This window comes from Lampetra fluviatilis, chromosome 3 (assembly GCF_964198595.1).
Source record: "Lampetra fluviatilis chromosome 3, kcLamFluv1.1, whole genome shotgun sequence".
Classification (NCBI taxonomy): domain Eukaryota; kingdom Metazoa; phylum Chordata; class Hyperoartia; order Petromyzontiformes; family Petromyzontidae; genus Lampetra; species Lampetra fluviatilis.
The window spans coordinates 16,600,137-16,624,411 of NC_136277.1; the positions used below are offsets into that span (position 1 = coordinate 16,600,137).

Consider the following 24,275-nt stretch of genomic DNA (forward strand, 5'->3'; position numbering starts at 1 on the left):
AAAATTTAATTTTTACATTTTTACAACTAAGGTTGAAGGCGTTAATGGATCAGCTATATTCGTCTTCTGTCTGTCTGTAAAGGGGAGTCATTAATAACTCTTGTAAGGAAGATCTAATATGAACAAAATTTTATTCTAAAGTTATACAGCTATTTTGGAATTACCCCACACCATGTGCTCATCCCATGGCATGTGACATCATCTTGTGTCTTGCAATATCATGTATTCATCTCTGATATTATTGTGTGACACCATCAAGAGACACCTGCATTGCATGCAACATTATGCGCCGTGTGATTTTATATTGCGTAACTTGGACGATAAAGACATCATCGTAAGCCTTGATCAATGTACTGCTGGATGAAGGCCTCCCTATGCCACCACCATCCTCCACGTTCCTACGATTTACTTTGCTCAATCTGTGTTAGCAGCTGAGGTCGTGACGGGTTTCTTTTTTCATTACTGTTGCTCTATGCCCCCTGTACCGTTCCTATTCTGCTGTAACGTGCACTGATGCCTACTTTATTGAGGGTGATATTGGCACATCAAATAAATAGTGATTGATTGATATGATGTATCAATGCACCCAGCACCTGCACACGAGCTGATTTCATCTCATCAGTGAATGCCCTCTCAGGCGTGTTTTCTACCTTGGCTGCCATTCCATCATTATTTTCGACCATTGGCCATCGTTCCTTCTTCAGACACATGCTTCCCAAGACCACATACTCTTCTTAACAGTTAAAATAACTTTTTTAACCTTTGTGTGTTCTCTAATCCATGCATTCCTGTTTCTGTCTCTCAATGTAATTCCAAGTTTGCACTTTTTTTATTTGAACACTTCTGTTTTTGCACACTTTCCATTTTCATGAATCTGCAGGTTTCCAATCCATTTGTCATAGCAGGTAATATGCATTCGTATAAAAAAGTATTTCCAAAGAAAAAATGCATGCTGGAGAGCATGATATAATTCATGAATATGAACGGACCGGATAAAACATTTTCAGAGACGATTGATATAAAGTTGTGTTGTTTTCTTGTCCCCTTCTGTATCACATGGCTGTTTGAGATAACTGGACAACTCCACGAATCTGGAACACGAGTGGGGTCATGTGAGAGCAACACTTTAAGTGCTCCTCTGGGGAGCATGTGTCTGCATCGGTGACCAATAGACACTATGACAGCCCCCACACACAACAAAACCCGACACTGCAGAATCCCCCTGTAGATATAATTGAGCATGCAGGTGTTTTATTCATTTAAACCCCCACCCGATTTGCCACAGATGTTTTACTTATTGAAAACACCTATCGGGTTTGCAGGGAACTCGAGCATTTCGCTGTTCCTGTCTGCCACTATGTAACGGCCACCTAATTTTCTATCTATTTTCTGACTCTCACTGTATTAAACTACTGTTCTTTTCTATTTATCTCATGAATCTTAGATTAAAATTTCTTCATAATTTTTACTCTTACCGTTTTTTTTATGGCTCTCCTACTTCAGTGTGTGTCAGTTCTTGTGTAGGGAGCACAGGTGGTGCATCTGCCACTCATTTCAGTCAAACCATGGCACCTGGGTATGTCCCGTGAACTCCTGCCAGCAAACCTTCGACACTTGAGGAATTAATTATTATTATGGAGGAATTCTGGGGAAATTCTGGGGGAATTCCTCCATCTCTTAGGCCATAGGGGACTCCAATGGCTGGCAAACCTGTACACTAAAACCATGAAAACTGGATGTCCCAAAAGCATGGCAGGAGGCGATGGTCATTGCAATACCCAAGACAACCAACGACCCGGGAAGCTATAGGCCAATATCACTCCTGTGCATGACCTATAAACTCCTGGAATGCATTATCCTCTGGAAAATCAGCCCTCTTCTCGAGTCAGTGATTCCTGAATAATAAGCAGGATTCTGGCCTGGACGCAGCGTAGTTGACCAAGCTTTGGCCCTTACGACGCACATTAAGGCCGGATTCCAGAACAAATCCAAGACCGGCACAGCCTTTGTGGACTTGTCATTGGCCTACGACGTGGTCTGGATTAAGGGCTTGATGGTGAAGCTCACAAGGATCATTCCTTGCCTCGAAACAATAAACCTGATTGAGACGATGCTGCGCAGTAGGCAACTGTGTGTCTGTATGGGCGACAAAGTCGGCTCGCTCCGGTTCTTGAACAATAGATTGCTACAAGGTTCAGTACTCGCGCCAATGCTCTTCAACGTCGACACCAGTTACATGCCGCCAAACGAGTCACTCAACTTTATATATGCAGAAATGTTGGCTCAATCCAAATCCCCACAAAACAACAGTCACTGCATTTCATCTTGATAATAGGAGTGCCAAGCACACTCTGAAAGTGACTTTCTGTGGCAATACTGTGCAACACGACTGCACTCCAATCTATCTTGGAGCTAAGCTGGGCCCTATGCTAACCTTCCATGACCACCTGAAAATGGTAGACGCCAAGGCCAAAACAAGGGTCAACCTGGTCGAGAAACTGGCGAGCACAAGCTGGGGAGCATCAGCACCAGTGCTACAAACATCAACGATGGCCCTTGTGGACTCTGTAGCTGAATACTGTGCACCAGCATGGACCAGAAGTAGTCACACTCGACTTGTTGATGTCCAAATGAAAACTGCAATGCGGTGTATCACTGGAACACTCAAGTCGACCCCAATACCCTGTTTGCCCGTGCTGTCATACATCTCTCCCCCACCCATCCGCCAGAATGCTGCAACCCCCTGGGAAGTCCTGCAAATTGAGGAAAATAGTCGCCTTCCCATTTATCAGGACCTCAATGACATCCCTTGTCATTGCTTGAAGTCATGCAAGCCCTTTTGGACCCATTTACTTAGCCTTAAACAATGCAAATTCAACCCCAATGAAGCTTAAAGAGCTGAATGGAGTTCAGAATAACTCAAAAACACTTTTTGAAAGACCGAACGCAGAAGATCTCTGGGTGTGATCTTCCATGAAGCTCACGGCCCACCCTAAATTGCATTCACACAAACCATGGCAGATGCGGATACCTGCAGGGGAAGGTCGTCTCTTCCCCGTGGAAGGCGCCCATCACCTGCTGCAAAGGATGCCATGCCGAGCCGGGACAGCTCGTCGCGCCTCCATCGTTCTCCACCCCGCCGACCTCCGCTCCTCCAAGCCCAAAGGAATCCAGCACTTGACGACCGTGGAGCTGCCTGTCACGCCGTCGGAAAGCCATCGAATGGGGAGGGAGCGGCCGACATCTGCTTCCCCTCTCCCATCTTCATTCCGGGAGGGACCGCGCCCGTTAGGCCAACTTCAAGTCATCCCCGGGGCCCCCGGCAAACCTGCCCTTGTCCTGCCTGGGGGCCCGGCGACGAGAACCCATTCTAAAACAGTGAATATTATAGCGTTTAGATACTATTATTGTAGAGCGGGCGGGGGCATGGTGGGGGGCGGGGGGGGAAGCGGCCCAGCCCCCAGCCTGCCAAGGTGCCACCTCGGCTGGCTGGGCAATCTAGGCGAGGACTGGGGCTCTACACGTTACTAGGCCTCACGACGGCATTCTGTCAGGTTAGTAGTTTGTGCTTTAGAGTCGATATATACTGCTATAGAGTCAATATGTACTACTGTAGTGAAAGCAGGTACCACCACAGTCAGTATGCACTGCTGTAGTGATAGCAGGAACCACCACAGTCGGTATGCAATGCTGTAGTAAAAGCAGTACTACCAATGTCGGTATGCGCTACTGTAGTCATAGCAGGTACCACCACAGTCGGTAAGCACTGCTGCAGTGATAGCAGGTATCCACCAAAGTCGGTATGCACTGCTGCAGTAATAGCAGGTATCCACCACAGTCGGTATGCACTGCTGTAGTGATAGCAAGTACCACCAAAGTCAGTATGCACTGCTGCAGTGATAGCAGGAACCACCACAGTCAGTATGCACTGCTGTAGCGATAGCAGATACTACCACAGTCGGTATGCACTGATGTAGTGATAGTAGATACTGCTATCGAGTTGGTAGATACGACTTTAGAGTTAGTAGATACTAAAACGGTCAGTATATACCAGAGGTGGGACAAAGTCATTGTTATGCAAGTCCAAGTCGAGTCGCAAGTCATCAAATTCATGACTCGAGTCTGACTCGAGTCCAAGTCACATGACTCGAGTCCACATCTCATAGGTGGGACAAAGTCATTGTTATGCAAGTCCAAGTCGAGTCGCAAGTCATCAAATTCATGACTCGAGTCTGACTCGAGTCCAAGTCACATGACTCGAGTCCACACCTCTGGTATATACCACTACGGTCAGTAAATACTGCTACAGGCAGTAGATACTACTATACAGTCAGTAGATACTAATACGGTCAGAAGCTACTGCTATAAATTCAGTAGATACTGCTATAGATTTGGTAGTTACTACTATAGTCAGTGGAGACTACTATAGAGTCTGCAGATACTACTATAGAGTTAGTAGTTACTACTATAGAGTCGGTAGATAGTACTGTAGAGCCAGTAGATACTACTACGGTCAGTTGTTACTACGGTCACTAAATACTACTACACAGTCAGTGGCTACTACTGGCTCAGTAGATACTACTGCGCAGTCAGTAGATACAACTACAGAGTCAGTAGATACTACTTACTCTGTTGTATCTAGGTGTGTAGTTATATATACCTACGCTGGCGTAAAAATATTTGTTTATGGGAAACCTTTTTTATCAACTATTTACCCCTCACTTTCTTTAACTTTTTGAACTTCTGCAAGCCTCTTATAATTTTGTAGGTGGAGAAATGGACAAATGGCCCACTGGGCTTTCACAATAGCTTAGCATCTGTGTATGTATATGTAATGTTTTAAGATAAGTTTTGTAATATATTTTTCGCCCGAGCAACGCCGGGTACTTCCCGCTAGTGTATAATTTAATTAACTAGAAGGCATCAGTTTAATAATATTTTTATGAATCCGAGAATGTTTGTATTGTTCAGCGTGCTTGTAGAGGTAATTGGATGCAGTTCTAACATTGCTACTGATATTTCAAGGGATCCCCACATCCTCCCTTAATGAGCAAATTTGTCATTCTGCAAACATATTACATATGTTGTGATAAGAGAGCATAGAGACTGAGGAAATGAAACCCAACTTTTAATTCATCTGCCACATATGCATGCCAAGAGCTGGATGCATTTTTGCTATAATTGGCATTATAGTACTTTCATGCATAAACATGATTAAAAGTATACAATTTAACCTATAAAATTCTACCAAGGAAGCATATTGTGTGTGAACATTTCAGATTGCCTGTGGAGAATATGAACACCCATCCTTAGTTTTACAAAAATCTATTGTGCTGCGGAAACAGTGACATTAATCCATGTGCATGGTTGACACGTGCAGGTAATTGCAGACGTATGCATGTGTACAAATGCTACAGAAAACAGCCTATGTGTAAATTGCTGTATTTAATTAATTAATTAATTGTTTGTGAAGGTTTTCAAAAGATTACAGGCAAAGCATTTAGGCCGACGAGGAACAGCACAAACATTGACTCATGAGGATCATAATGGGTAGGAACATCATGCAATTGATAACTTGTGAAGCTATGGAGAAAGCCATGATGAACACCTTGAAAATATTGTTTGAGAATATCTCTGGAGTACATGCAGCAAAGGTCGCTGAGTGGATCGTACACCAATATCTATAAATGTGAGATTGTGGCCATCCTGTGTTTTTATTACATCAATGAGAGCAGACATTCATCGTGTGATTTATAAAACACATTCACTACAGTGTGACCAGCCATTTCTTATGATTTGAAATCCTTCCTTCACTTACTTTCAAAACTAATAAACCTTCATATACAGCTCACCCTTGTCTTCGAGAAGGGATCAGACAGTTGTCCAACTTTGAGCTAGGAGCCCAGAAGTAGTAAGGTTCTCCCCTACCCTGTTAAGTCCCAGGGCCCCATTATCCTATGAAATTAGAATCCTGTCACAGCCGTCTATGAAAAACAACCCCCAATATCAGGGAGCTCTGAAAAGGTACCAGGACATCCCCTAATCTCGGTAGAATGTTTGGCAATGAACATCCTTCCATGTAACCCTGGAGCATCCAAATAAAAGTACAGTAGATCGAAAATTGATTAGCTTAATTCTAAGTATAGAGTGACATTATCAAAGTAATTACATCAGTGAACCTCATAAAATGCCAATCATGGCATTGAACCATTCCTTTATATATGAACATTAGATTGCTGTTCGATCACATGAATGTATATATGTGCGTGACAGATTGGAAGTCAAAAGTAATCTTGAAGGGCAGTTAACCAAGCACTTGTTGGATTGCCAGTGAAATGCCAGTGAAGCCATACCCTCAGATACACTTGTCATTCAAGTGTATCTGGATTTATGCTGGAGATAGCCGTTGCAACTTGGAGTGATGTTTGAGGCCAGAAACATTTATGTCCCATTATGATCCCTCGGCAGAACTGTGCTACAAACCCGATGACCCGAGTTCGATGCTCACGGCCAACACCAGTGAAAATTATCTGAACCGATCCGGTGCCTCCCCTAGGTCGACCCAGCCTCAAATGAGTACTTGGTGCGGTGAGTAAAGACAAAGGCGGTCAGGCGTGGTGTTGACCACCCACCTCCTCATGTACCGTGCTAGCCTTAATGAGTGCTTGCTAACAGCACTTTGCCCCAAAAGGTCTAAGGCTATTTGGAGGATCTTTGTTTTTGTTATTAAATTTGTTTGCATGGGAATGTTTGCATGTGCATATGGGAGTTTTGTGTGTGGTTGTGATGTATTTTTATGGAACCATTTTGTGCCGTGCCTACCTTTATAGGTGCTCACTAATTGTTTATTAAAAGTCTATATGGAGGATCACTCTCTTTGTCTATTTATGACAGTCTGTGTAGGGAGAGTATTTGAATGCAGTTGTGCATGCATGTATATGTTGTGTGTGGGACATTCCACGTGGGTAACCTCAGCGTTTTGTTGGTGTTTCTTGAAAAACCCCAAGGAGACGGGTAAAGTTTGGCTGCGCCAAATTGGGTTTTGCCAAAAGGTGTCATAGATGCCTCTCCTCCCCGCAGTCTCCAGCACAAGCTTAATTGGGTGTTCCAACGTGATTATTGGTATGCATTCGTGATAGGTGGAGGATTTACCAGCCCCTCATATACAATGATCTTACTATATACAACAGCCGCCATTCGTCACTAAGTGGAAGTGAGATCACCACGAAACTTTTGCCAGGCTAGCTGAACTCTGAGGCCACGTGAAGTGTCAAAGGCTCACTGGCAGGAAATCATAGGACAGATCCAGGTGCTATGGGTTGATTGAGATGACTGGCAGATGCATCACCTGTGTCGACACCTGCCATTGAGGCACAGCTACATTGCTATCTTGCTGCATTTTAGCTGCCTGGTACTCTGCTCTTTGTTGTGAGCATCACTCCTCCGCTCGCCAACAGCCTTGCCCGCTGCTGGAGGAGCTCACTGATGATGAGATTGTGTCCAGATCTTTAAAGGATTTGTGAGCTCTTCACAAAATCCAGCCTGGTTAAACTCAGGATTGATCATAGGCAGGCCAGCCTGAATGTGTCTAATTGGTGCTGATGTTCGATTCGAGGGGTCCACATTTTGCAGACATAAGGAAGGGAGGGCATATAGTGTACACCCGTACACGATACTCTATGCAACTATACTGTACCCATCTACCTCCCACTATACAGTCCAGTGGTGTATAATACTTCACATTAAATGACATCTGCACATTAATATGCACATGTAAAAAAGGGGTAAAAATGTATAAGAAATACTGTATTTAAGAACTTGTTGAGTAGCTTGTGGCTGTTGCTGCTCTCCCTGAGGCTTTAGATGACAATTATCATCTTTCCGATTTTAAAACCAACAAAAATCTAATTTAAAAAAATCTATCCTTAAACTGAAACGAATTTAAATGTTTTAAACCTCGGATCCGTGGATCACGGCCAAGACCACAAGCAATAGGCCTCAAGCTTCTGCTCGCTTAGACTAAAGCCAAGCTAAGCCACCGCCCACTCCCAACTCTACTGAGGAGAATAATAGTTTTTTAACTCAATTAAAATCTAAACTTCCTGCAAGTTTACTCTAAACTCCACCGCGGTGGCGGTGGCGTACAGAATAACCTATACACGACCTCTTATACACGACCTCCCCGCCCACCCGCTACTATGTTCAGTGGAATGTCCGAATGCTCACCGTGGAGGAGAGGCTTCCATTCCTCTGTCAGGAGCTGGAACGCAACAATGTTTTCCCCATAAGGTCCATTATTTATTGAACGTGATTTTTCCTAACACAGCATTTTCCAAGAACGTAACCCTCGCGTTGGGCAAGGTTTTCTTGAATACCCTTTACCTGATATAATTGGTACATTTTTTCTTCTTCAAAAGTCTTATATTCTTTCTCACGTGATGAAACCATGTTAATTCATAATATCATGTTTATTTCATGCTTAATTGAACTATGTGTGAATTTCGGGTGGTATAGTTTCAATGTCTCCACTGGCTGTCTACCACATGTCCGCACCATGTGCTGTGGACGTGTGCCACGTCATATGCCCTGTTCCGCACATAGTATTTGGGTGTGCTGTGCACTTTTACAGTGTATTGTGCGCCCCTTTAATCTGTCACGGATTGTGCCACATTCCTTGTTAAGCACAATGTGTAACATACTAATGAGCTTGTATGCATGTTTTGTGTCTGCTTTCCATAGATAGCGGTGGTGATGGGGTCATGTACAGCTGGTGGCGCCTACATTCCGTCTATGGCAGATGAGAGCATCATCGTGCGGAAACAGGGCACTATTTTCCTTGGAGGCCCTCCCCTGGTATGTGCATACTCTACATGTTTCATTCAATTGTGAAATTCAAATTTACCATCGTTACATTACTGCTATCACCATCATCAACCACATTTGTATTATCACCTTGTGGCAGGTTTAACCAAGAGCCATATCTACCGAGTCAGCGCAGTACTTATAACCCAGACAAGCCTTCAGGACATGACAGATATGTAATCATTACAATAACACTAATTTGTGTTATATTATCTATAAAAAAAAGTCAAATTGTGTGTGGGTTTGTGGCATGGTGTGTTTGTGGGTTTGTGTGTGTTCGCGCGCTTGGCTCTCCAACGGTGGGGTGTATGTAAAATAAAAATAGCCAGGTACCACGCCTTAAGCCCCGCTGTGAGCAAGCGCTATTCCGTTTTCATGTCCGTCAACTTTTTATTAGTTTAATTAGCGATTTTGTGCGATTTTTGCGCGCTCGCAAAATATAAGCAGCCGTCCTCGGGTGAAGAACAGAGCTGTCGGAAAGACAGCATCCTAATGAATACTGCTAAGCTTGGCAGCGTATTTTAAGGTGGGTGGGAGGAGGAGAGCGCCTTGACAAAGGAGTTTACATATCAACAGGGGAATTTAGCATGTTGATGACAAATGCAGATATGGTGTGAGTCACTCCTTGTGGAATGTGTAGATAATTGTGTAAGCAGGACATCTGTTGGAGCCTTATGTCTTGTGCATATCGTCCACAGAAGGTTCCTGCTTCAGAGAGTTAGGGCAATTATTTTCTTATTCTCATTCCAGCAATGTAATTTGGCGTCTATAAATAGAGTATGGACAAACATGTCACCCCTATAGGAAGCCTGTGGTTGATGTAGTGTTTATATGTACTGTGTGTATCTGCATGCAAACACAAAAGCATTCATCACCTCGGTGGTTTAATAGATCATGCACCACTCTACATGCTCAGCAGGTCAATTCCTGGCCATTAACAATAATGATGGCAATTGGCATCCAAAATTGGTTGGGCTTCCCCTGGGTCAACTTAGCCTTAAATGAGTATCATTATTTGGAAAAATTATCTTCAGCCTGAAGCAAACATAACAGAGCTGTGGTGCTTGCCAAACCACCTACAATTGTGCCTTGATGGCCATGTCCTTGACATTCTCAGTGAGTGCATTTGCACCAAAAGTCTATAAGAATTCATAAAGAATAGTTGTATTCTTGGTTCTTTCGGTAAAGTCACGTAGAAGGGAAATAATAAAGTAATATTATTACCCTTCTACGTGACTTTACTGAAAGAACGAAGAATATGAATCCCTGCAGTCACAAAAGCTTTAAATCGAAAAAGAATAGTTAGTTGTCTTTGTGTGGCTACATAAGTTCTGTTATATGAATTTTATATAATGAGTTGATACATGGCAATAGTGCATTTACAATAATGACTTACAGCCTTTTATCAAGACACTTCTGGATGAAAGATTTCCTACACTTTGTCAGTCATAGGGGTTTCTTTTATTACAATACTTCACCATGCTGGTCAATATTTACCTGATATCATCATCCTGCGTCCCTGATATGTGTACACGGTGGCATGCAGGTGAAGGCTGCCACAGGTGAGGTGGTGACAGCTGAGGATCTGGGAGGCGCTGATCTCCACTGCAGGTGGGGTGTGGCCTGCTTCACTTGTAGCTGTCTCTGCTTCTGTCTCATATGTCTGTGTATCTACCTGGCTGCGTGTTTGTCTTGTTTATCTGCCTTCGACTCATCTTTCTGTCTGCCTGTCTGATACTCTGTCGTGTGTGACACTCTGTCGTGTGTGACACTCTGTCAAATGTGTGTTTCCAACTTTACCCACACTTGTTTTCTCATGGTTGGTTAACATGGATAATACCTATTATTCATAATTAACTATTTTAAATTAACTTAGTAATGCAATTCTATTGGATGCTCATTCATGCTAATCTCCCTCCCTAATCCCTCTCTCCCTAATCTCCCCCATTAATACAACTGATGTGCTTGCGTCCGGGAGTGGAATTCCTTTCCAGCTCAGACCCCGCTTGCTTGCCCATCACCACATATATAACCTTGTTGTAACTGCTCTCTCGCTAGTTCAGCAGTTCCACTACTGGATTATATTTTTTTCCGCCTGAGGACGACCGCTTGTGTTGCGATCGAAACGTCGTGATTTATTTTATTTTCTACCTACGTGACTTTACCGAAAGAACCAAAGAGTATGGATTCCTGCAGTCACGAAAGCTTCAAATCAAGAATGAGCTTGTATGTTTCAGTGATTCCTATATTGTTCTGCATATCATGCTACTACTGCCCCTATTTCTCTGTTCGTGAATTAGTTTTGCATTGCAAGTCTCATGCATTCTGCCCCTGCATGTGTCTTGGGCCTTGTCTGTGAGTTTAGTAAGTCTGGCGTAACGGATCATTATGCCTTGGATGACCACCATGCACTTCATCTGGCACGTAAGGTGGTGCGCAGCCTCAACTATAAGAAGAATCTTAATGTGAGTGCCAGCTTTGTACACGTCACGCCACCTGCCTGTCAACAATCATGATTTTGTGCTTTGCGAAGTATTTTCTTTTATAATTATTCAAGGTGTACCAGGTCAAGGTTAAGAGGTCATCACAGCCAATTCCTTTGGTACCACCAGAACCTGCTATTGTTTCCATCCTTCTGCTGAATCCCATATTTGGTGCACAATCAACACCTGACCTCCAAGGTCTTCACCTTGTGATGTTGTATTATCAGAGGCAAATGAACCTCCACTAGGCCAATAACATCCAAAGCAGTGTCTCAGGACACTGGGAAATTACTGCATTTCAATAAGGAGATAAGTTCCCAGAAAGCCAATGGCATCTGCAGCCACTGTGAGTTGCACGACTACCTTGAATTCTCCTATCACACCCTGTACCAAACAGGACTCTTTATTTCGCCAACGCCAAATGCTGCTGTGCGATTCAATGTTTGGATCACAATTGGATCACAAAAGGATCTCGGTAGAGGAATTGGAAAGCATTGGGTAGGAGGTATTATTACAATGCCCAAATAGGGAGGCCAGAAAGCCTGAATCCGACGTATAAATGTGAAAATTTGTATTACATATATTATGTTAAGTGGTGCCATGTATTAGCCATAAGATATGTAATACGTGGCCAATGTGTCTCATTCATAACAAATACTATTGGTCGCGAAAGCCTACGTGTTAATTGTGTATCATATTTGTATTGCTGCTTTTTAATGAAGAATATTTAAGTTATGGTAAAGATCATAACAATGTCTGTGGACAGATTGTCCCACACGTGAGTTCTTCAGATGCTCATTCAAGTATGGAAATTAAACAGCTTTCAACTGTCTTTCACATTTTCAAATTAATCTTTTACTATTTCACTCGAGCACGAACAGTCATTGCAGTAGCAAAGTGCACGTGATGAAATAGCAGAACTTAGGCGGTACTTACTCACAGTCCATTGGAATCTCACATTTCGTTGCTGCAGGTGACATTAGAAGAGCCACAGGAACCACTGTTTCCAACCGACGAGCTGTACGGCATTGTGGGAGCAAACCTGAAGCGTTCCTTCGACATCCGAGAGGTACCGTACTGCCTGCAATTTTATTATTTCACACACAGCACGCCCAATCTGTAATATTGCTGTCAATATGACATACATAATGGGCACCCCACTCCTTTACCAACTTGCATTAACCGGAGTGGTGAAGTATAATTAAACAACCTCCATGACCAATACACAAGGGAATGACTTCTTTCAGCAGTAGTTTAACAAAAACTTGTTATTGCCATAAGTTACAAATGGTTATTATTCCTGATTGGTTCACAAGTGATGACATTTATCTCTCTATTTAAGACCGAAACAGGAGGATTTCTCCACAACTCTGGCTGTGGCCTGATGAGGCTGGTTGTTTATTGGCGAAACGTCGTAATTGAATTGTAAATGTTGTGGGTTTACTCCCCAACACACTGGTGTGCTGAACTAGTAACGAATTGACATGTTTTGTTTACGTGACAAAGCTTACTAACTGACGGTGTCGGGTGGTGGCGGGTTTAACAACGTATTTATATTTACGCGATCTAACGTTAAAAAAAAACTCTTATGGATAAAATTGGTCGCGAAAGCCAACATTTTAAATTAGATTTTTGTTGCTCACACAGCCGATTTGTGTCCTCTCTCTGTGTGCCGTTGTGATGTCTGTCTGCTTGTATGTCTGTCTATAGTTTTCTAGTTAGATATTTGTTGCTCACACTTAAAATTCTAACTTAGCAAATTTTGAAACACGTAGTCAACCAGGCCATGCGTTAATTGTGTGTTAACCGACTCTCTGTGTTGTATTACATCACATTTCAATATTTTACTAGGTTATTTAATTTTCGTGTGCCTGTATACTCCTCTCTATGTGTGCCGTTGTGATGTCTGTCTGCTTGTATGTCGGTCTATAGTTTTCTAGTTAGATTTTTGTTGCTATTTCTTTTATGCCTGATGATGATTGCTTGTGTTGCAATCGAAACGTCGTAATGTGTTGTTTTATTTTGATTTATTATTTTATTTTTAGACGTGACTTAACCGAAAAGAACCAAAGAATAATTCCTGCAGTCACGAAAGCTCCCAAATTAAGATTTTAAATTAGTTTTAAAGTAGTTTGTATCACTAATACCTAATTACATACATTATGAAATGCGTGTTTAGTGCACGTGAGAAACAATATTGACGAATGCATACGTCTTTGCATGCCTAGTTTTTGATATCCGCACATGCTGTTGTCCGTAAATTTGAACGGGGCTCTCATAGGATTTTTTATAAGATAAGGCATATGGGCTAACTCTCCTAACTAGCCAGCCATGAAGGTCTGAAGTGTGGCTTGTATTAGTAATAAATATACACGTGCACCATAGCGTCACATTTGGCATTGCTATCACTCAACTAAGCTACCACAGGCTTAGCAAATAAAAGCATAAGCTGGGGCTTTGCACAATGAGCACTTTCAATGCCATAGGTTTTGACCAAGTGCAGTGTCAATGCCGCTCTGGGAAGCTTGGGCATGTGTCATCATGTGCAGTCATCTCCCTCGCCATACCTCTGAAAAATAGGATTTGGCTACATGGCAAAGCCTGTACTGCTTGTTTATATAATGTGGAATTATAGAACCATGGCTTTATCTAGTTGGCTTGGCAATATGCAAGATGTCTGTTCAACCCTGAATAAGAAAAAAACCGACAAAAGCATTGTGTACTGGATCTGTGTTAATGAGATTACTCTGTCATGTAAGTTATGATTTTGAGTTTAGAATCCACACATGTTTTGTTATGAAAATACAGTACATCTCAGTCTTAATGTAAAGTATTCAGCTACATACAAATTGTGGAAGGTTAACTTCACCACATTGTATTGAGAAAGTATTGAATATAAAATAATTGTCTTAATAACTGAAGTAATCCACAATATATTGTAGCCAGGCAAAATGCAAACCATTTTATTAAAATAGCATCTCTGTGTTGAATTGCAACTTTCTCTGTATATCTTCACCAAATTTTATTGGCTCAAATATTTTTACTTGGGTGTAACAATTATTAATACAAAGCATGGTGTATATACGGTGTTCTGTGCTAATTCTAGAACCGTATTTTATTTAGATTTATGAGAAAATATCTAAACTTAAATTGAGTTACATCAAAGGCACAGTGTGCTCCATGCTATTTAGAAACATTACTTTAGATGATTTGTGTGATATACATTTGCACATGATAAACCACTTTGTTGAGCTATCATTTGTTGCCAGGTCGCTTTTGAAAAATAAGGTCATATCTCAGTGTGCTTTGCCTGGTAAAATACAAATTGTTTTGTTTTGAGTTGTATTTCTTCTTAGTTATTTTATTACATTTCATGCACTTTGCACTTCTATCGTGTTTTTGTGTTGTTTGTTGTAACTTTCTGACCCACCCCTACTGGACATCTGTGAAAAAGAGCTTCATAGCTAATCGGATTCCTTCGGTATAAATAAAGATTCTGATTCTGACTTGTGTTTGCTAGTACACACCATTGTTAATCATCGGCATCTTTGCAGCTTGCGGTGACCTGAGCATTCTGTGCACTCGGAGAGCGAGATTCAGACCTCGCAGCTCTGCCGTCAGCACTCCATTGACCTGAAACTCACTGCCACTGCATGTTCGAGATTGTTTACGGACATTTAACCAATTCAGTAGAAAATGCAAGACAGAATTGTTTAATAGAGCTAACAATTTAACACGTAGGCTTTCACGACCAATATCCATAATGTAGCTTTTTTGGGTTACGTCGGGTAAATATTTACGCGGTCCAACCCAAAAAAATACCTACTGTATATTAGAGCTTAGACTGTATGAATATTGCGCACTCATGATAACCTAGGTTATAAGGGTACTTACTTACGAAATTTATATAATTAATGTAACGTTTCCTTACCTTTGTATTAAATGACCAGCATACTTGATGGATCTAGCACAGTGAGAGTAAAACAGGACAGTCAAGGGAAGTCTTGTTCTGATTTCAATATGTGATGTCTCTTCTGGTATGAGCCTCTTCATGCATCTCTTTAATAGGAACAGCCTTGCTTTTCATTGCGACTTTAGTTGAGTTGTGGCTTCGATATTAGGAAATTATGATTTTTAATTGGGACGTTTTTTTATTTGTATGTGTACCACGATTGTGATGGGGAATTGTTATGGATACTTCTGTACATATATGGTGTTTTGACTGTAGCTGGAACATAATTCGGTGAATGCTGTGTGACATACTTTATTTATAGAATGTTTTTATTTTTCATTAAATGTTTACGGGATATGAAACACCTTCCCTTTCCCCAACAGGTGATTGCTCGAGTGGTGGATGGCAGCAAGTTTGACGAGTTCAAAGCCATGTATGGTGATACTCTGGTGACAGGTGAATATTACAGTACGACTTGGACAATTACACAATGCCCTGAACCTTGTCATTGTTTGTCTCAATATCATAGGCACAAACTCATGAACTGATAACATTTATTAAATCCTTTATATTAAGTTCGCTTGCTTGCTTGCTTGCGTGCTTGCTTGCTTGCTTACGACCGTGCAAATCTTTCGGTCGTTTTTTAACCCACTTCCCGTGATCCAATCGAGCTGACATTTTCCACACAGACTCATTGTGCGTGACAATTAATTTACGTGAAAAATTTTTTTCCAAAATTTTACACTGTTTAGGGAAATTTTTTAAAATATTTAATTACCAATTGCTTAATGCTGGCAGACAATCATCTGACCCATAGGTGGCAGCCATCTCAAGCCAGAGAACGAGAGGACTCTAGCCGCCACGCATATAAAGGATGTATAGTGAAAAACTTTGTTTTTACGGGTTAATTTTTGTAGAGCTATGTGAAGGTCCGGGCTTGCCCCACGGGTCCAACTGGTAGAACGGGCTACTACCCCTAATTCCATTGTCTAACAATCTCCCAACGCCACGCGCTACAGTGACACATTCAATGTCACTACACTAGTACTAACTCCATTTGAATCTCTCATTTAGCTGTGTTCCTAAATATGCACATCTTCTTCCTGATGTCCATATCAAGAAGATGTAGGAAAACTTCACTTCAATATAATTCTGAGCTGTTTAAATATGAAGTGGTTCATCTTCAGCGATTATGTGACTCCGTTCAAGTTCGCTTGGTGAACCAGGGTAGTCTCATTTACAAGAATAACCTGGGTCACCAAGCTGACAAGAAAAACAAATAAAATAAAGTACAGCAGTAAAGCAAATGGGGATCAGAACAAAAGCGCTGTCACCTAAGAATGGAAAACATTGCACAAACATGAATCAATGTTAAATAATAGATGCCCTGTGTTCTAAAACAGTTCAGGCAAATTATTTTTAGACTTCGAGGAAAACAGTCAGGACCTAAATAACGTTCCTCATCATCACCTGACATCACGCAAGCACGTTTGGACCCATTGTGCTTCACCTTCAACAATGCGAGTTCAACCCCGATGAAGCTTGGAGAGCCGAATGGAGTTCAAAAGAACTCGCAAACAAACACGTTGTGAAAGACCCAACGCAGAAGGTCCCTAGGTTTGATCTTCCATGAAGCCAACAGTCCACCCTAAACTGCATCTGGACAAACCATGGCAGATGCGGATACCTGATGCACAAATGGAAAATTAAAATCTCTCCAGTGTGCGATTTTTGTCATCCAGAACAGACCATACACCATATAATGACGCAATTTCCGATCTATAAATATGAAGAACACATTGCAGCGATGCACGCGGCTGCTCCTGACGTGGTTATCTGGCTTAACCACCTGAATGTGAAATTGTAGTTGTTGCTCTGCGTCTACATCAACCATACGAAAGAAGAAGATGTTTAGACTGATCATATTACAATTAAAATGTACGTACAGATACATTAAACAGACACAGTGACGAGTGTACTGTGATATATACAGAGAAGGATATATGTAATTAAATAATTACTTAATTTTGGGTGACCAGTGACATAGTGGATTGTCCACTGTGCTCTGTACTCAGTGACCTGAGTTTGCTTCCCTGCCACAGCTAACAACTGGTCTTGGAACCGCCCCTCCTTCACCAACCAACCCACACTGATCAGTGTGGTCAAGTATGGTAAAAACAACCCCCATGACCGACACAGCATGGTGAGGTTTTCATCCAGCAGTGGATTGAGAAATGGTTGTGAAGTAAGAAAGGAGTAATAGTAGTTTAATTAAGGTTTCTCCAGGTCGAGATGTAATATCATGTATTTGGAGGGGGTGGGTATGGACACTGACATTTTGGATGACATCCACAATTCAGCTCTTCTATTAGAAGCATTTTCACACAAAATGTCTTATGAACTTGTATAAGTTTGTGTTTGTTCTGCTCCCGTGACAATGCATTCCATCAAACTGAAAACTAAACGAAATTGATTGCAGCCAGCTGCATTAGCAATTTGTGCTATTTTCTGTACAAAAATGACTAATGGGAAGTAATATATCTAACACATTCTTCCAATCCAACCAGAGTCTCTTGATAATATGCTACAGGGACATTTTAAAGTGTGCCATCTGTTAACCTGTATGGATGCAAAAGTTATCACCACATTAATAGCAATATTGGACCAATATGTGGCAATGTCATGGCAAAAAAGGAAAGTCTTCATATTCAACACCTCAAAGTCATCCCTTACTGAATGCATGCATTGTGCGTGTCCGGGTGGGGTCCCTGTGAGCCAGAGTGCTGAGATATAGTGTGTATTGTGGATAGTCGCTTGTAACTGCACAATAACAGAGTTGGTGGCAGTGAAATGATGAGTTCCTCTGAACTGCAGTGTATGTAATTTTACCATTGTTAGTTGAAAAATTACAGCATGCATTTATCAGTGCCGGTGTGTAGGTGCCGACCTAAGGGGAAGGTCGTGTAAGGCCATGGCACTCTGGTTGATCCGGGAGGACACGTGACCGGTTAAGATGACAGGGGGGCCCCCAAGAGTGGGCTAGGGGGGTCACGTGATTGGGACCCAGGTCCTTACCGATGGTTCTGGAAGGGGGAACGTGGCCAAGGGCGGAGCCGGCCACGCCTTAGAGAATATAAGCCGAGTCCCGAGAGGGATCGGGGTTGTTCATCCCGGCGAAGAAACCCTTTGTCTACGATCTCCGTTCTCGGAGTCTTCCAGCATGTCGACCCGGGCAGATGCTGTTGGTTCCGGGTCCGTAGTAACAGTTAAGTGGTAACTAGTGTAGTTAGCCGGGTAGTCACCACCCTAGGTTGTTATTCTGTTAAGGGGAAGTTTACCCCGTGTGTTGGAACTAAATAAATGCGCTGCCTCCAAAGTCTACATCTGTAACTCAGTTGAAGCCACTACACATTTATTGCATGGTATTATTTGTTATTTTAACTTTCCTTTAATAACGATGAACATAATAATGCAAATATCAATAAGTAAATATTAAATACTATGGAATTCTAAAACATTGTAAAGGAAACCACTAGCATGTAAACAGTGCAGCACACAAAGGCAGACTGAGAGGGAGAATGTCGCATGCCCAACTTTCGCGCTCTCACCATCTATGCCACTCCCATGCTTTACTACTTCTTGTCAGATCTTCGCGTGCTACGGCTGTGAATAACTAAAATACAACCCCGTCAATTTCAATAGCACTACAGTACATTTGTTGCAAATACGTAAAACCATGATTATAAAACCTGCAAATATTAAGGGTCGACTGTATTAGATAATCAAATGCATGACTTTTATTCCTTATAAATCAAGGATATTTTTATCCGAAATAATCAATGTATTGCTCTTTCATTTACACAGATCTATGTTTTAAAATTGGTTTATATATTATAAAGTCATATGGTAGATATCAATATGAACTGCTTAGAGCCCCTTTCAGGCAGTGTACACTGTGACATGCTCACAAACCAGACTGCACATCTGCCCGTATAAAGAGACTCCATACTCTCATAAGAGTGCATGAGAACACAGGTTGGAACAATTAAATTGGATTGAAAGCCACGTGATGGATTTACACAGGGATGTGCTGATATACGTTAGATTTGTTACAAAATTAGACCAACGACACTTATCGTTAATACATTTCCGGCATAGATGAATGACGGTGTCGGGGGGCTGGGATCTTTCCATCAACTGGATTGCCAATAATTAACACGTCTGCTTGAGTGCAGTGCCAGAGGAAGGCCCTTTTGTGTGGCAGAGTGCTGAGACCTGGGGGTGCGTTTGGGTTGATGACTCACTGAAAAAATCTATAACTTATTAGGGAGTGTCCAGCCTGACCTTTTTAGCAAGCGGACAAAATGGTACGCCACCGTGATTGTGCCTCTGTGTCTACAGCGTGCTCCTTCTTATGTGCGCATGTTTGGAAGCAGACTCAATTTGGCTATTGACAATTGCAAATCAAATCCCTTAATTGGATGATATCGTGTGGCTGCAAGTCTGTGCCTGTCATTTACTTGCCCCTATTGCATCTGTCACGAATCTGGCTACATTGCGAGGCCTCCTTACAACAACTTTTTCAGATAAATCCATTACATTTTTGTCATTCTATTGACAATAATCTGCATGCTGTTATCCTTGCAAAGGGTTTAATGCATACAATGACAAGTGTGCTAGTACATCCCTTGCTCAAGTGAGTATCACCTTTGTGCATTACTTCTCTGCACTCCCTGTGGAGCCGCAACAAGCCCACGCCATGCCGGACTTTGTCTGCTTCACCCCAAAGACAGGCCCATGGTCTTTAGTTGGTTTTGAATGGTGTGTCACCAAGTGGTTTACGGCCTTCCCCGTGCGCTTTTCCCTTGTAATATCCACCGTAGGGCAGTTTTCGCTATGCACTTGGGTTCCATTCTAAGCACATGTCCCATAGTGTGTGGGAAATCTGTTACTGTCCGATTGAATGTTCCCTGCCATAGGAATGTGGAGTTATAACTGATCAGAATCTGACTGAGAAGCTTTTTTTTCCGTTTTAACTTGAATGTAATTGATAGTTGTTAAAAGAACACACAATATCAATGTTTAATAATGCATAGCAGGCAAAAGATTGCCCTACAGATTCCTCTTTAAATGGACATTTTGAATTATAACATAAAAAAATGTAAACCTTTAACTACTTGAGACCAGGAGGTTGTTCCCATAAATGTTGCACAAGTGGTTTGTTACTGTGGTAAATGGAATCGCGGGTCACGCTGCACGGACATCGCCGGGAAGGAGTGACCAGGAGCTGGGAGTTGACGTTCTGGCAGGAACGTCCGCAAGCGCGACGGCCGCCATTACACGTGGTGGGGAGGATGTACAGCCAGAAGCTGCCATTACGGGCGGCACGGGGGAGGCGTGGACAGAGTTTGTCATCTTACGAAACAAGCGTGATACGCAAGACACGGCGTCCGCTACTAGAAACGAGGAAAAAGGAACCAAACATGCTCGCCGATTACCTCGGGTTAAAGAATTCATTACGGCAGGAGGCGATTGGAGCGCCTTCACTTGGTGATTAGAAGCGGCTTTCTGATCAGTACATTGGACAGAAGATGAGGCGCTGAGGGCTCTGCCGACTGTTTTGGACGACGACGCTCTTGCTGTTTTCAGGGCTATTCCCACTGCTAAGAGTCTGCTTCCAAACATGCTTATGCTGAGATGGCAGATGTGTACGAGCCGCCTTCCGACATGCTCAGGAAATTTCTTCAGCGTAGGCGAGGGGAGGCCGAGACGCTTCTCACCTACCGTAGCACGTTGTTGGCGTTGGCGGGAGCAGCTTACCCCAGGGTGGATCCGAAAGCCCTCGACTCGCTCTTCATGGAAAGAATGTTGGGACTGGCACGAAAGATGGGGGTTGTCTTGCCGGTGTGTGACGAAAACGAACAGACGTGTCCCGATGGGCCGCCACGTGTCTTCAGGCCCACGAGAATTTACATCGATGGGCTCAAATGGCGGCGTGGACAGGGGACCCCAGCCGTGACGGGGAGCCGAAGGGGTGGTCGCCACGGAAAGTCGTGGTGCAGCCGGCTGAGAGTGCGACTTCGGAGGAGGACATCGTTGCTGCGTTCCCGGTGTGGAGTCGGAGGAGAGGAGATGCCGCACGGCAGCATCCGAGCCCATGACAGTGAACGGATTTCAAAGCCTCACCAAACGTGAGGAGTTGCCTGCTGCCGCCGAGCCAGCAGCACCTGTGAAGCCGATGTTGCCACCTACTTCTCCGGGGGTTCCGGCGGTGTGCACACACCCTGTGCAGGAGATGAAGACTGTTCCTGTCGACGGACCGGCGTCACGAAATCGGTCTAAATGCTTAAGATTCCTTTAAAAATGAATGTCCCTGTGTGCTGTATAAGGGAGGGGGGAATTGTGGTTTGTTGCTTGATTTGTGATTTTTTTTTCTTCCCTCCATCTTGTTCCTTCTCTCCATTTTCTCGTTATCCCTTGCCTTGTTAAGTGCTTCTTTATTGTTCCTGCGGATTGTTCCGCCTTGCTTAAGAAAAACCGGAGTCGTTGCTTCGTTAACTATTTTATTGCTGTACTTTAGTGTTGTATAGGGGTGTTCTTACCTGGAATTTCGTTAGTATTAGCCGGGACGGCTATCTTTTTTTATGAGGGGGGGAGGTGATGTAATGACAGGGTGACACCTGCTGGTCAGAAAGGGAATCACGGGTACGGGCACGGTTAAGTGCCAACCAATCAGAGAAGGAGGTGCATCTTGGGCAAAGGTAACAGGTGGGGCTAGCCGAGATACTCCGGGAACCTGCTCGAAGATTCCACGAGAGGGCGTGACCGGAGGCGGGGCCTAGCCACGTCTGGGGGGATATGAGGGGGAGCGGACCTGGTGCTCGGGGCTTGTGTGTGGGGTCTTGGGTCCAGGCTGCGTCGCTGCTCGCCGACATTGCTCTTCATCGTCCGGCCATGTGGAAGATCTCCTGCGTGGTTTCCATCGCCGTCATCACGACGCCAGCCAGCGATGTAGCCGAGTGAGGGCGATGGGACCACGCCGAGTGATCGGATGTGTGTAGTCAGTAGAGACGTTAATATCGATTGTTGTACTCAGTGTGAGGAAGAATAAGTGTTGGCCTGTGTTGTGCCCAGTGTGAGTAATAAAAGAAGTACCCTGTACAGGACGTCTCGCGAAAGTCGCTCATTACACTAAGATATGGGCACATACAATTCTTATGGCGTCGCTTCACGTACATGCCAAAATTAGACCATTCAGTACGGCAATTCGGCTCATGGCGAATTACTCATGCTATATATATATGCCGAAAGCACAGCCGTACTGAATTATCCCCTTTTACGAATGATCACATACCATAATAACGAAGTTTTACTGTAATTAGAAATCAGCAATGCAGTTTACAAAATGTAACATAAATCAACATTGGTATTTCCGTTTTTGAGTCAAAACTGTATCCAAAGCTATCAGGACAGAAAATGGAGCCAAACCTCATATCATGCCTTTATAATGATGAATAGGAAGGATTATGCAGGTTACGAGCATTCTGTGGGTGGTCAGGATTATATGATTTATTTACAAAACATATTTTAGGTTCTTTATACAGGTTTCTACGTGTGAAAAATGTGAAAAACGGTCTCAATTTATCAGTTGAAATTTTTGAAAGATGACAACCAGACGTTGGACATTGTCTACTATTTGAAAACGGTAAAAAAAATCAGCCAAATACCATATTGTTGAATCCGTTGGCCAAAGAGCAAGGTTTCAGAATGTTATCATCAGCTGTAAAATGTCTTTGTAAGGTTAATGAAAACAGTAAAGTTTAATTTCTGAATGCCTAGTTTACTAAATAAGTAATTTAATGAGTGAAGATAGCAACAGTGGTGCTGTCTGGTTGGTATACATACATCTTTACTCGCTTGGATTATATTTTGATAGACATATCCAGTGAATATGTAATCAGCTGTTTTATAATTTTACAACACTTTTTCCTAATATGAAAGCAGTCTGTAATTATTTTAGGTTTTTTTATCACCAATTTTAGATTGTGTGCTCTTACATCACAATTATTTCATCTCCATGCTAATTTATGCCTTACAGCAGTGCGATCAATGTGTACGACCACTCACTCAGCACAGCAGATCCCAGGCAGCAAACCACCAAGAAAGCAATTATAGCATTTGCTTTAGGTTGGAATTTCATGACTATTTTTCAAACTTGTTGTATTGGGCTCTTTCAAATAGTATTACAGAACAAGCTTACATTGCAATGTCTCATATCCAACTTTCTGGGGATATGTGAAAAGGTCAGCTTTGTGAACATGTAAAGAAAATTAGTTACACCATGCAAATATGCTTACGAGGGGGAATATGTGACAGTCGGATATGCAACGTACAGTGTTTCAATGTATACTTTTGTTGTAGAGAGTGCAAACAATACAGATAATGACTTTCATCATTACCAGGCAGTGGTATGATTAAAATGTTCAACCTCTGACTAAGGTGCTCTGTGGCAAGCATGCGCACACAAGTCAAGGTGCTCAGTGAGGTTTCCCTGCTCAAACAAATGTGGGGGGGGGGGGGGGGGTGTCTGTTGGTGTCCCTGAGCCTGTGGTGACAATTCCGTGTCCCTCATGTGAGGAGCAGACTCTCACGTCTGCTTTTGGCTATATTATACAAACATATGCATATTTATAGCAAGACGAACATTTACCGAGCAAATCATTGTCATTAGATTCATATCCGTCTCAACTATTTACTGGCAAACACATGTAAGAAGGAAAATCCAAGTCACATGCCATTACATCACACAACTAAAGTTGTCAAGTTGTTCGTGAGAAAATAGTGGAAAATGTTACTTTCATTGAGATTGAACATAATGGGTGTGAAGGTGGTTAAGAGTGAAGGAGGTTAAATATAATGTTTTAAAATCTACTGGGATTGTAATGACGTGCATGCAATTAGACGATAATAAAAATAGT

At 42.6% G+C, this 24,275-nt stretch overlaps 1 protein-coding gene across 1 annotated transcript in view; it reads left to right on the plus strand.

Moving 5' to 3' along the window:
* The window catches only part of MCCC2 (methylcrotonyl-CoA carboxylase subunit 2), a 66,214-nt gene that overhangs the window by 18,537 nt on the left and 23,402 nt on the right, over positions 1–24,275 (plus strand). Inside the window, exons 7-11 of the mRNA XM_078884029.1 lie at positions 8,740–8,853; positions 10,409–10,473; positions 11,228–11,327; positions 12,319–12,414; positions 15,681–15,753. Of these exons, the coding sequence (XP_078740155.1) occupies positions 8,740–8,853; positions 10,409–10,473; positions 11,228–11,327; positions 12,319–12,414; positions 15,681–15,753 (448 nt within the window). The remainder of the gene's footprint in view (positions 1–8,739; positions 8,854–10,408; positions 10,474–11,227; positions 11,328–12,318; positions 12,415–15,680; positions 15,754–24,275) is intronic.